Source organism: Schistocerca americana, chromosome 2 (assembly GCF_021461395.2).
Source record: "Schistocerca americana isolate TAMUIC-IGC-003095 chromosome 2, iqSchAmer2.1, whole genome shotgun sequence".
In the NCBI taxonomy this organism is placed as follows: domain Eukaryota; kingdom Metazoa; phylum Arthropoda; class Insecta; order Orthoptera; family Acrididae; genus Schistocerca; species Schistocerca americana.
The window spans coordinates 249821182-249836207 of NC_060120.1; the positions used below are offsets into that span (position 1 = coordinate 249821182).

General features: G+C 36.2%; 1 protein-coding gene across 1 annotated transcript in view; it reads left to right on the forward strand.

Annotated features, from left to right (window-relative positions):
* LOC124593338 (probable methylmalonate-semialdehyde dehydrogenase [acylating], mitochondrial) overlaps positions 1-14498 on the forward strand; it is a 74116-nt gene extending 59618 nt beyond the window's left edge. Inside the window, exon 10 of the mRNA XM_047131919.1 lies at positions 13344-14498. Coding sequence (XP_046987875.1) covers positions 13344-13445 — 102 coding nt within the window. The 3' untranslated portion in view covers positions 13446-14498. The remainder of the gene's footprint in view (positions 1-13343) is intronic.
* The last annotated feature ends 528 nt before the right edge of the window (positions 14499-15026 follow it).

Consider the following 15026-nt stretch of genomic DNA (forward strand, 5'->3'; position numbering starts at 1 on the left):
TTCACATTTAGTATTAAAACTGTGTTGTTACTCATTCTTCATACCAGGAATCTAGTTACTGAAAAAGGCATTTTAATTGAATGTGTGTCAATATTTTCTGTTCAAAATTAAAGACAATTACGCTGCCAAAACCGAAAATGTATTGTGTCGTTACAGCCAGAATAAATAACTTATGTGAAACTTTCTTGTTACCAGCAAAATAAATACTTTCCCTTATGCTGTTTGCTCTGTGGAAAGAAGACTTTTATACCACTAGAACTTAACATTTCACCTACTTTTTTGTAACTACACAAACAGTAAGCTTTTACTCCTTTGAACATTTCAATGCTACTGTACAGTTATTTAAAAGTAAACAACAAATGATTACAACTGATGGTAATTAATTCTTACCAGTGGGAACTACTTGGTTAAAATTATAACCAAAGCCTTAGGTTTTTATGTGCACTCATACAGATTTGACAAAACTGCAGGCAGTAAACCCTGCCCATGTTCTTCAAAGCAGTTTGACATATGATTGTATTGTTCATTTAGAGCGGGATATGTGAGCACAATGAATAAATTGAAATCTTTATAACAAAATAAATAAATCTTCAGATGAAGAGGAAATTAAATTACCTGTGACTAACAAGTGGACTGTGTGACGAACGCTTTTAGCCCTTGCTACCATTTTTATCAGTGAAATATTGAGTCAAAATGATAATGTTGCACTTAAAAGAAATCACTCCCCTTGTCACACTTGTCATCTACTTTCTCAGCCTTAGATGTACGTGAATCATACATAAAGTTGCATTTAAAAGTGGGCAATGGGCAGATAAGTTATTTTATTAATATTCTGAAAAGGAAGGTTACCACTCACCATATAGCAGAGATGCTGAGTCGCAGATAGGCACAACAAAAAGACTGTCACAAATATAGCTTTGGCCAGTAAGGCCTTCGTCAAAATTAAAACACACACACACACACACACACACACACACACACAACTGCAGTCTCTTGCAACTGAGGACTCAGTTGCCTGAGACTGCAGTCGTGTGTGTGAGTTACATTTGCATGAGTGTATATATATGTTTGCCGGCTAATTTTGATGAAGCCCTTACCGGTCGAAAGATGTATTTTTCACAGTCTTTGTGTTGTACCTACCTGCAACTCAGTGTCTCCACAATATTGTGAGTGGCAACTTTCCTTTTCACAATGTTGTTACAGTCCATCCTGGATTTTCCATTGTTCGAGTAAATTATTTTACTGTATTTTTTTGGCATGTGGGGATGGAATATACATTTTACCACCTTTTATATGTGCTTGTCACCAATTTGGTCCTAGGGTTTAAATTACTTATCACTTCCTTCACCTCTGGCAATGTGTTAGTATGAAAAATTGAGGTTTGGGCATTGCTTTGGAGTTAGCATTAACTGGCTGGGCAAATCGGTTCAAAGGGTAGAAGATGACACTGTATCACATCTAAGACAGAGTTTATGATGGAGAAGAGGTTTAAATAAATGATCCCATGATGTTTGCGTAAGTGTGATTTCATTATTTCATTGCCATGATTCTAAATCAGCACTACACACTGGCACAAAGAACATAGCTACGAAAAATTTTACTTCATATTTACTTATATATTTAGTAATCTCAGGAATATTGATGCATATGCTACTTAATAAAAGTATGAGCTGTTAATGTAGTCTACCTAGCAAATGTAAGTATGTAGGAAGATAAGCAACATGATGTATGGTTCATGTTGCAATTTATTATGCGTATGTCAGAGTTTTATAAACAAATTGCTTCCTAACAATGCAATGTAAAGATCATATAGCACAGCTGTAGATGATAGCAGCAGCATCTCAGCAAATTATTGGCTGTTCATTTTTTATTATTTTTTATTCATGTATATAGAACTTCCAGAAATTTAAGGAAACCAATGCAATCTACGTACAGTGGGTGGTATACTAAGCAACTCAACCAGCATCAAAGACCATGGCAAATATCAAGGAAATTTTGCAGATGCTTCTCACCAACACTGAACCACAACTGCAGAATGAGACATCTATAAGAAATGTTACACTGAAGCAATTTAAGAATTGCTTCACAGGTCACCTAAGACATTACCTGCAGTACAATTGAAACCTAAAGATTTTTCCTGAGGTTAATAATAGGGATTTACCTAAAATTTGCAGCCAATGCTTTTGTAGTAGAGATTAATATTTCTCACTTTATGAAAAAGTTTATAAAGGAAAATGTTTGCTGGTGCCATTAGATGGAGGGGGAAAAAAAAAACTCCAGCAGTTTCCAACATAAAATGGCACAGAACTCAAAATGAGAACAGGCTGGTATATGTGTGATGGGGGGAATGAAGAAGACCAGTGCTACATAAGTGCAATATCATTGGGTTGAGTGAAAATGTAATTGTATTTCAGCATCAAGTAATCAGTCTAAGAGAACTGAGGATTCTGATAAGGTGACTTCTATTAATGTTTGCCTCAATATTAACATCTGACTACAAATCAGAGCAAAGAAGCAGTAGAGGAGCATTGAGCATTGCCCATACAGACTAGCAAGTAGAAACACATGTAAATAATTTTGTATTTTATTTGCTACTGTAGTTTTGTAATTTAAGCAGTCAATACTTACACAAGTTCATAATAAGTAGGGTCAAAATTTTTAGTTACTTTAAAAGTATTTTAATGAAAAAATATAATCTGAGATTTTGAGGGGTAATGAAGCATCTGCATTACATTCAGGGCCCTCTTAAGGTCTGGTAAATAAGGTACGTGAAGAAAATGACACCTACATTATAATTAGCATTTTACACTCAAAGATAGTGTAGTATTAATTAACATGTACAAAAAGAATCCAATCCTATTAGTTCAGTGTTACATCAGGGATAGTGGGCTGGTGCAATGCCTTGCATCGCAAGTGCAGCTGCTGCTCCTGCTACTGCTACTTTTAAAATAATCCTGTCAATGAATGAATCTGTAATTAATATCAAACTTCTTCTTTAAAATAAGTTTGTGTCCAGTTAATGCCAAATAAGTGTAAGAGGGAGGGATGAAGGATGGATGGATGGCAACATACGTGTAAGTGTACACTTAGTCTTATTTACACAGTGAAATGAAAAGGATCCTAGCTGAATGTGCCTGCAAGCCATAACAGCGATCTCTTATATGTATTTCAGTGTCCTAAGCAGCCTGGCGTATCATGACTGTTAAAAGTCCCAGTAAATAAAAGTTTCAGAGATTGTAATACTGAGAGAAAGATCAAGCCACAGATCACCATCACCATGCCTTAGCAACTACTCATTACTCGGAATGCATTTCATTCACAATCTGCAATGACAAAATAAAGAAAAGCAAAACAAATGTGCACTGAAACCCTGTTTTGTCATTCTCTCTCTCTCTCTCTCTCTCTCTCTCCCCCTCTCCCTCCCCCCCTCTCTCACCCCCCCCTCCCTCCCTCCCTCCCCCTCCCTCCCCCCCCCCTCCCTCCCTCCCTCCCTCCCTCCCTCCCTCCCTCCCCCCAAGCTGAATGTGTGGTAGTTCTCACATTTATCTGTCGTAGCTGTCTTTGATGTAATGTGGATGACTTCCTTCTAAAAGTCAGTTGGTGTGTCTGCATTCTCATAGAATATAATACCAACTTCAATAGGCAGTTGGTAACCACTTCCCCAATGATTTTGGGAATTCTGAAATAATTATATCTATTCCTCCTGCCTTACTTAATCCTATGTCTTCAAAAGCTCTGTCAAACCCTAATAATGGCTTTCCTTTTTCTTCCAGATCTCCTCCCATTTAGTCTTCCATAAAGTTACCACAGTTTCTTCGCTCTTGTTAGAGGCCTTTGGTATTCTGTTCCCATCTTTTTACTCTCTCCTTTATATTTAACAGTGTAATTCCTTTTGCACTCGTTATGTTGATATCTTTGCTTATAATTTCAATGAATGTGGTTTTGACTTTCCTATGTGGTGAAACAGTCCTTCCATTTTCTTTTATATTTCTTTACTTTTTTCTTGTGACTGTTGCATTACTTTCCATGCACTTGCTGTTGCTAACACTCCTAAGTGCTATGTTCCCATCCCTGCTTGATCATTTTTGTACTTCCTTCTTTCTTTGATAAATGTAACTTCCTTTTGTTACTTGGGATTTCTTCATGGTTCCTTTCTTGTACTTTCATTTGCTGTTGTCCTACCTCTTCTATTTGTGTCCTTTTTAGAGATGTCATTCCTCTTCAACAGAACTACCTACAGTGTTGTCCATTGTTGTGGTTTCTATGGCCTCAGATCTTTGGATGCTCATCACCACTCATAGATAGTAGAGTATCTCACTTCATTCTATGTTGATTCTTCTGGACAGTTCTTTTTTTTTCTTTATCATTACTAAATTGTCTATATGTCCTCCTGGATATGCCGTACAGCCCAATATATGTTTCCAGAATTTTGTCTATGTCTGCATCTACATCTATGTTCTGCAAACTACCATGAGTTGCATGGCAAAGGGTACATCTGATTGTACCATTTGTCCACAGCTTGTGGTCTAGTGGCTAGCATTGCTGTCTCTGGAGCACAGCATCCCGCGTTCGATTCCCAGCCGGGTTGGGGATCTTCTCTGCCCAGGGACTGGGTTTTTGTGTTGTCCTCGTGTTTTAATCATCATCATCAATCTTTCTACGGGCACTGATGACCGTGCTGTTGGGTGCCCCACAAACAAATCATCATCATCATCATCATCATCATCATCATCATCATTGTACCAGGTATTAGGGTTTCTTGCCGGCCGGGGTGGCCTAGCGGTTCCAGGCGCTACAGTCTGGAACCGCGCGACCGCTATGGTCACAGGTTCAAATCCAGCCTTCTACCAGTTTTTCCATTCGTCTGTAGAGAGTTCGCGTTAGTATTTTGCATCCGTGACTTATTAAACTGATTGTTCGGTAATTTTCACATCTGTCAGCACCTGCTTTCTTTGGGATTGGAATTATTATATTCTTCTTGAAGTCTGAGGGTATTTCGCCTGTCTCATACATCTTGCTCACCAGATGGCAGAGTTTTGTCAGGACTGGCTCTCCCAAGGCTGTCAGTAGCTCTAATTCCATAACATTGTCCTCCAGTGCATTGCCCTTGTATAGACCCTCTATATACTCCCTCAACCTTTCTGCTTTCCCTTCTTTGCTTAGAACTGGGTTTCCATCTGTGCTCTTGATATTCATACAAGTGGCTCTCTTTTCTCCAAAGGTCTCTTTAATTTTCCTGTAGGCAGTATCTATCTTACCCCTAGTGAGATAAGCCTCTACATCCTTACATTTGTCCTCTAGCTATCCCTGCATAGCCATTTTGCACTTCCTGCCGATCTCATTTTTGAGATGTTTGTATTCCTTTTTGCCTGCTTCATTTACAGCATTTTTATATTTTCTCCTTTCATCAATTAAATTCAATATTTCTTCTGTTATTCAAGGATTTCTACCAGCCCTCGTCTTTTTACATACTAGGTCCTCTGCTGCCTTCACTACTTCATCCCTCAAAGCTACCCATTCTTCTTCTACTGTATTTCTTTCCCCCATTCCTGTCAATTGTTCCCTTATGCTCTCCCTGAAACTCTGTACAACCGCTGGTTTAGTCAGTTTATCCAGGTCCCATCTCCTTAAATTCCCACCTTTTTGCAGTTTCTTCAGTTTTAATCTACAGGTCATAACCAATAGATTGTGGTCAGAGTCCACATCTGCCCCTGGAAATTTCTTACAATTTTAAACGTGGTTCCTAAATCTCTGCCTTACCATTATGTAAGCTATCTGAAACCTGTCAGTATCTCCAGGCTTCTTCCATGTATACAATCTTCTTTTATAATTCTTGAACCAAGTGTTAGCTACGATTAAGTTGTGCTCTGTGCAATATTCTATCAGGCAGCTGCTTCTTTCATTTCTTAGCCCCAATCCATATTCACCTACTACGTTTCCTTCTCTCCCTTTTCCTACTACCGAATTCCAGTCACCCAAGACTATTAAATTTTCATCTCCCTTCACTATCTGAATAATTTCTTTTATTTAATCATACATTTCTTCAATATGTAACATAAATGGTCATATCTTTTGGTTCCATTGAATTAGAAGCTGCAGTTTTTTATACTGCCGAGGGACTGTAGATCTTATTATGTGACATAAATTTAACTTGATATACCTGCCTGTTGCTGAGAAAAATAGTTTCTAACAGGCAGACCACAAAGAGATACTATAATGGTTCTGTTTTTACTGATTGAGGTACAGAACTCTAAAAATATTAGTGAACTTTATGATATCATTAATGGAGGGATGTAGAAAAAATAAAAAGAGTGACATCATCCCTCAATTATGACAAATCCATTGTTGATTGCCTGTACTTATCTTTAATGGCTGTCCATTGCAACCTAGATACAGAATGAGCGTAAATATTTATTACTTAATTATTTTTTCCACATTTCAGGAAAGGGGCTTGTAATAAAAAGAGGTTTGAGCGTATGTAAGTTCAATCTTTATGAAAAATTGTGTTTATGCTTAATATATGAAAAGTTTTTAGTGATTATATAAATCATTGTTATGTTATTGTTGTATTCCTCCAACAGACATTCAGCTTCAAAATGTATCATAGTTAACTGAAATCAGCTATAAGGTGCTTGCATTATATAGTAAGACACATTATTGGAGTTGGAAAATTACACAAAATTTGATAAATTGTTATTAAAAAACTAGTAAACATTTAAGAGAGAACATTGTGGAAATTGTTTTCTTTTCTGATAACTGACAGATGTAAAAATTATTAATGATTTTAAAAACTGCAATGTAAATTTTCTCTTTTTTGTCTGATTTGAAATGGAATAGTCCTATTACATTTACGATATATCGGAGTGTAATTTAGCAGTAGTAATAGCCTGTGTGCACTGGCCCGCTATGAAAATCTTGTACCTCTGTGGCAGTCATAAATTGCTAATGCTGTGTTATATTTCTGTATGATCAAGCATGAGTAGTGTGTTTGATTCTAAATATTGATTATTTTATCTGGGGACCTGTCCGTGTCGAAAGAAAACACACAGCTCGAATAATTGTGTGCCTCACAGTGTGCATGAACTCTTTTATAAGTTGGAAGGAAACAGATTTACTCTTAAAAAATCAAATACTTTCTATAACCTTTCAAAGTCCACATTAATCTCATCTCAGATGAAGGCATACAATAAAAGAAAACTGACCTTAAACACCGAGGATTTATGACTATAAAGTGCTACAAAGTGCACTGCTTTCTATGTGAGAGCAACTTTGTGTACTTGGTTGTGTTATGTGACATTTCTGTAATTTTAAGCTGCCGTTGTAATATCTTTGCTTATTACGTTAAACACATTTCATAGCTATTTTTGTAATGCAAATGGTGTATAAAGCAACACAAAAAATCATTCACTATTGTGACAATTTGCCCTTAAATGCTTTCTTATTGCCTGAAAAGGTGCATTCTTATTTTCTAAAAATTGTGTCACTGGCCAAAAGAGAATGATAATGCTCAAATTCTGAGTAGCAGAACTGATTTTTTCCCTTTTATGACCAAAACAAATGATTGTTTTGCTGTTGGACCACATGTCAAGAAAAGTTAATTTCTTAACAACCATGTCTCCAACTGAGTGAAATCAGAACACATTGTAAGTGCTATTAGAATATTATCTTCAATTTGTTGTTGAAATGTGAGGAAGATCCATGTGTGCTCTTATGTCATTGGAAACACCAGTGATAGTGTGTGAAAAATAGTTTCTGAACCATTCAAAAAGTTGATAAGCAATCTGGACAACCTTCAAAGTTCATTGCTTCATTTTGGCAGTAATTGGAATCAGAACAGCTGTGTTTCATCTTATTTTCAAAATTTCAAAGTGTGACAGACGAAACGTGTATTTTCTTCAGATTTTCTTGGAATGTTCGATTTATATAGACTTCTGAGTCACAGTTAGTGTATAAATCGAAAGGTCCAGTATGACCTCAACCCGTCTCCCACACTTCTCTTCAAGTACCTATATGACAGAAGTGAAATAGTCCTACTTACAGTAAAAGCTCCACAGGGCATTCTGTCTGTCTTTCCATCCGTCCGTCTGTGTTTTGACTGTTCTATATATGATTAGAAAAACAAAATATGATATGTGCATAGTCCTGTTCGTATGGACTATCAATGTGAGTCAGTCCGTAGTGTCACGTGAGGGCCATCTTTGGCCTTAATAAAGAAAAATGTAGGTGTTCATGTCTAGTGAATTTATGAGATCATAATGCAAACAGTTACTATTCATATAAAATGTAATATATTTTCACTGGATGGTTTGGTAGATAAATGGTTGCATTAGGTATTTCCTAATGTATTTTAACATGGCTGTGACTGACAATGTATGGATGTGGGGAATCAAATAGGTCAGAGGATCGGTTTCAGTGTTAGTGTTACAAATGGTTTCAAAAGTGAATTAAAAGCTCAGAGGAAGGTAAAATTATACTGACTTCAGTAGGACTGAATGCAAAATTAGGTGTTTTGTCAATAGCAGGTTTTTGGTGACTGTTACTGTCTGAAATAGTTGGTCTGAAACAGATCGTTTTATCTTTCCTGTAACATTCATTAAAAAGAAAAAATAAACAATAAAATTGAAATATCCTGACAGATTAAAAGTGTGTGCTTTACTGAAACTTAAACTCAGGACCTTTGCCGAGTTAGTCTTGTTCTGGCACACTTTTAATGTGCACACTCTGCTGCACAGTGAAAAATTCATTCTGGAGGCAAAAAAATTTTGTGAAAATATAATGTAGATAAACATTTTAGTAGTCAATGGAAATAATCATTTTTTGAAAATATAACGTAATTGGATCGATGAAATCTACTCACCAAGTGGCAACAGGAGAACACACTTATAAAATTAATTCCAGTTCACAATCTTTCGGAGCCAGTGGCTCCTTCTGGCAGAAGGGTTGAAAGGGAAGGAAGAGTGATGAAGGAAAAGGCCTGGTAAAGTTTAGGAAAAGGAGCAGAGTTCTCCATTTCAACACTTTGTTGACAGGGAACCAGCTACTTCATTAAATTCCTTATAGTGTTTATTATAGATTCCCTCAACAGTTGCCATGCTTACATTAGGTGACTAGTTTTGAACCTTACAGGTTCATTTTCAAGTCTAGCCTACTGAGGCTACCAAAAGCAGTATGTAGTTGTAAGTGAATAATGAATACACTAGTGGTATTACAATACAAGGTTCTAATGTAACAGAAATTAATAATATGAATACAAACAGACTGACACTGACAGTGTCTGAGTTTAATAAGAAAGATCAAATTAGCAACACATACTTTATAAATGTTTGCAGAATGAATGCCACAATCTACGCATGCCTCTTACCAAGTCAAAACCAAACTGGAGCTCAAAATAGCCAACAGCACCAGGAATCTCAGTGGCACTAGCATTGTGCTTCATGTGCAAGCACCCATCCGCAGGCAGTGGGCATGTTGTGTTTTAAATGAGGGTGTGTCTTAAGCACCTTTATGAAACCTGACGTCAGTACAGTGAATGACAACAACAAATGGACAAGCATTACACAAATACAAATACTAGTGTCCCTGTTAAATATTTGAACATAAGACAAGCACTTTAACATAAAGTGCATGTCCATAGGCAGTGGATGCATCAAATTAAAATGGGGGGGTGGTGTTGCAGTGCCGTTATTAACCAGTTACATTTAATATAAAATACAATGAAACAAATCACATTTGTTGCTCCGTTACAAATTTTGTGTTATACATATGGACGGTCGTCTTTCAGAAGTCTGCGTACATAAATAGTTTACATACATAATGTAGTGTTGGCAGAAGAGCCGACACTGGGTTTCTGGAGGAGGCCGAAATGCACGCGTTTAATTACACGCTGACTGGCGTGAGGTCTGGAACAGGACAATATTGAGAATTGCAAATAAGTACGTAGATGATGTAATACTTAACTTTAATCCACTATTATAGAACATCTCTCATTACGGTACATGCTTCATAATATTAATTATCAATTGAATACGGCGCCTTGCTAGGTCGTAGCAAATGTAGCTGAAGGCTATGCTAACTATCGTCTCGGCAAATGAGTGTGTATTTGTCAGTGAACCATTGCTATGAACGTTGGCTGTACAACTGGGGCGAGTGCCAGGACGTCTCTCTAGACCTGCTGTGTGGTGGCGCTCGGTCTGCTATCACAGACAGTGGCGACACGCGGGTCCTACGTATACTAATGGACCGCGGCTGATTTAAAGGCTACCACTTAGCAAGTGTGGTGTCTGGCGGTGACACCACACATAAAACATTTAAAAATAATAAATATTGTTTGTTTAGCCAATACGCTTTGTAAAAGAGAGAGAGGGAGAGGGAGAGAGTTAGGTAGTCCTCCTAGAACAGTGCCTTGTGGCACAGAATCATTACGTCGTCTTGTCATGAATGACTACATTGAAATCCTTGCCAGATACTCAAAATTTATATAAATTTGTGCGAGTCCTGTTGTCATAAATCACAGAGGATGAATAGTGACATACAGATATTCAAGCCTTTTATGTAACTCCAAACAGTTTTGCAGTGCCAGTCATGCATACTGCATGAACCACCTTTTTCATTTAGTGTCCCTATGAGTACGCCACCAGTCAAATACAAACATCATGACCTTACATAATTTGCTAACTAGACATGTTAATCCAATTACAGATGCACATAAGTGCTCTCCCACAAAACAGCATTTCATATTCAAACATCATGATCTAACATATCTTCTGGCTTGACATGCATATCTAATTACAAATTACGCTCAAATGATACAATATCCACAACAAAGTGCTCTTATATGACATGTAGCACAGCCTCTAATATGAGAGCACTTTGTAGTGGGTAACATATCTTTTGAATGTGATCCATAATTAGATATGCATGTCAAGCCAGCAAATACTTTAAATCATGATGTTTAAATTTTAAACACAGTTTTGTAGGAGAGCACTTAAGTGCACTTGTAATTGGATTAGTATGTCTAGTTGGCAAATGATATCAGGTCATGATGTTTGCACCTGACTGGTGATGTAATCATAGGAGCACTATATGAAAAAAGGTTGTTCATGAAATGTGCATGACCTGTAATGCAAAAATGTTTGGAATTACGTAAAATGCTTGAGTTGCATCCTCTGTGATTTATGACAACAGGACTCGCATGAACGAATACAAACCTTGAGACATAACACTGTGGTCGCATGTGATGAGATGTAATGATTCTGTGCCACGAGACACTGCTCTAGTATGGCTATTTAACTGTTTTGTAAAAAAGTTATTGGCTAAACAAATGATATGTATTGTTTTAATGTCTTATGTATGTAAACCATTTAAGTCTGTAGACTTTTGGAAGATCACTACCTGCATTTACAATGTGAAATTTGTGATTGAGCAACAAATGCGGTTGTTTAATAAAGGTCCCATCGAAAGTTTCCTTGTGCTGTTTATGTTAACCTCCAGTTTAATTTTGACTTGGTAAGAAGCATGTGGAATTGTGGCATTCATTCTGCAAACATTTATGAAGCATGTGTTGCCACTTTGATGTTCATTATTAGATCAGGCACTGTCAGTGCTGGTATATTTGTATGCAAATCATTAATTTCTGTTTCATTTGAACTTTTTATTGTAATGCCATTTTGTATTCACTGCAAGGTTCAAAACTTGTTTCCTGATATAAATACTGCAACCTTTGGCAGAATTATTAGCAAATACTTAAAGGGGTAGAGGTAAAGTTGCCCAGAACCCAAATTCAGGAGAGACTGGACGAAGTCATCCCCGATTTTGCTGTTATTTGTAATGATTGTAAGTACCTGTTTCTTTGCCGTGTTTACTTTTTACCTTACTGTAGATCATGTTCATAGAATGGAAGACAACAACCTGAAACTTTTGAGTAACTAATTTGATCATTCATATTATTTACTTCAGTCTCTTTTGAGTGGAATAGCTTGATACATATTAATAAGATCCATGAGCTCCGTATATTGATTTGTTTCTCATTGTGTTTCAGATTAAAAAGACAGTCATCTTACAGCACTGCAAGCTCCTTTATATATAAAGTGAAATTTAAAAAATGTTTTACGTATAACAGCAAAAAGTTGTCGGTCTTGCTGGATTTATTATTATAACCCCTTTAAATTTTAGTGCACTTGGCTCTTCTGTCAGTGCAATTCTGAGAATACTGAAATATCTATCTACAGTTTCCATAACCTCTATATTGGACTCCATTTTCTGGGAATGGTTACAGTTTGAAGATGCAGAATCACATGAATAGTGTAGACGTTTCAATAATTCACACTTAAGATCCTTCAGTTTCCAACTGCCATAACACCTTTGTGGACAGGTGATGGAAAATGACTTCATTTTTTATCCAGTCCTCTTCTGAAAATTTTTTCCCTGTCTGGCCCAGAAGACATGCGTTGTGTTTAGTAGCTACTCTTTGCAAATTTATAAGTCACTCTCTTTTCCATTCCAGGAAACACTTACCATAACCTCCCTAGCTGATGAAATAGACTATTGCTTCTTTCTATACAGAGCCTGCGACTTCAGTACATTTTTTTTTCTATTTATCTTTTTGTGTGGACTGCCTTCTTATTTAGCTGCACACAAAAGATTGTTCAAATTCTTTATTATTCTTGTTTTTTCTAACATTCAACAAATGTGGTACCCATCATACCTAAACTTTTTTCACAGTTAATTCTTCATGTTGGATGCACTATGTTCATGCTTTGACGTGCCTGTTGCCACCTGTTTCATACAGCTTTAATTGTCTGTCATACACACTTTCTTGGTGTTGACATAAGTAGTTGCAGTATTGGAATGTCTTTGCAGTGTTGGAATGTCTTTCATGTGGCTAATTTTAAAGAAAAGTGGAATTAAAATTAAATTCAGCTACCTATTTCTTAAATGCAAAAATTAAGAAGCAGATACCTTGTCAATCTTTACCAACCTGGGATGAATTTCTCTTTTCAAATCATATCTTTTTTGATAGCACAATAACACAGTTTTCCATGTGAATGACACACACAAACAGTTTTAAAGAAAGTGTGATAAACAAAAATATTCCACAGATTATTCGGAATCTGTAAGTTATTGCAAAATATGAACTACCATAGCAAACTCAATTTAATTTGACATCAGTTACACTTCTGTGTAATCCAGGAACATTAAACCTTGTTCTTCTCATATGCATAGTTCTGAATTCATTCAGACGGTAGTGAAATGTTTTTATTTACATCAATTTGCAATAAAGAAATAAGTTTAAGAAATTGTTGTTTTCATGACTGCATGCAACTGATTTCATGTGTTTTTAACAGGGTGTCAACTTCTACACACAAGTGAAGACTGTTACCCAGATGTGGCATCAGAGTGATGTCACACACAGCAAGCCTTCTGTTGCATTCCCAGTCATGCGATAGAAAGTATTTCTACTTGAAATAATTTTCAGCTTCAGTGAATCTAGAACTGTTAATTTAGAAGCTGAATTCTCATTGTTGTTTCACGCTACTAGAAAGGTTTTACCTAAGCATTCAAAAGTTCAAGATATATTTAAGTTTTGCACAGAATATTTGTGACAAAGATTTCATTCCACAGAATATTTCTTACCTAAATTGATGTACAAATCAATAGCTGTAAAGTGAATGTTCGATTATTTATCTTAGACTGAATATTGTCCCGGTGCTTTTAAGCGCTTAATTTGTATTGATAAGTCTCACAGAAGTTTCTCTTCACAAGTTAAAACTTCTGTGAGTGTATGAAACTACTTAGGCTATTCATATAGTCCTTATTTCTAGTTGTATATGACAAATTCATCTCAAAATAGTGGCATTACCTCAAGTACATGGATTTTAACTGTAATATGGTCTTACATGCCATGAACATTCAGAGGCACATGTTACTTCAAAAGTAAATAGTCTTCCACATGCGAACTTAAGACTGAAGAACCAGTCTTCCATTGTAAATATGTTAAAGAAAGAATTATTTTTAAAGTAATTTACAGAAATGACTAATTTGCTATTGCCGCAAGAAAACAGTAAACATTATTTTTAAGATGTTTCTGCCCATTGAATGAAGTAAGATGAAATGGTTTTAGATAATGTTCCCAAATGTATTACATAATTCTTACAGAAAGTGCTTTCAGTGCTCGTCATTTAGTCTACATTTTCCACAGAACATGTAATTTTTGGTACATCATATTTACATATTTAGTATGACACTGTAATTATATTCTTGTATCCAGACAAACCATGTAAGAATTTTGAGTGTGTGACAATTATTTGTAAAAATATATTTTTGTAGAAAATGCAAACTCCTCATAAGAAGTATGAACATGTGATTGAATAATTTGTCCAGACTTTACCTCAAACATTCATGAAAATGTTTAAAAGTGATCTTACATGGCATAAGTGTATCTTCAGACTCACTTAGGGTACTTCTCTTCTTATACTTGTATAGATTTGAATACTTACAGGGGGGGGGGGGGGGGGGGAAGGCCTTGGTATTAATGATTAATCAGCATGCTCTTGTAACATTCCAGATTTAGCTATGACCAAAAAGTCAAAGAGTACACTATGGGCTACAAAACATTCTAATTAATCTTGAACACTGTTTGAATTTTCTTTCTGCAAAAAATGAGCAAATGGGAGGAAAATGACTGCTCATGTCTTGAACTTCTAGTTCTTGTAAAGCATGCCTTATGAGACTTTCAGTAAAGTAAGCACACATCTGATGTCATGACTCTATGGCACTCTTGAGAGTAAGAGGCTTGGATGTCTTAGGCCGAATCATAAACAGAGATGTGAATTATATGTATTGAACAAGGTACGCAATTTAGTTGGTCAGCACAGCCAAACAACAAAAGATGCAAATTTGGTCATTTCATGCGAGCTGTATGTTGTATCATTTGTTTGGTGTGAGTGGGAAAGAGCTGTATTGCATGTTGACAGAAATAAAGATGAACTTGTGGACCTGCTAATATTTCACGGATGTCCATAAAGAGA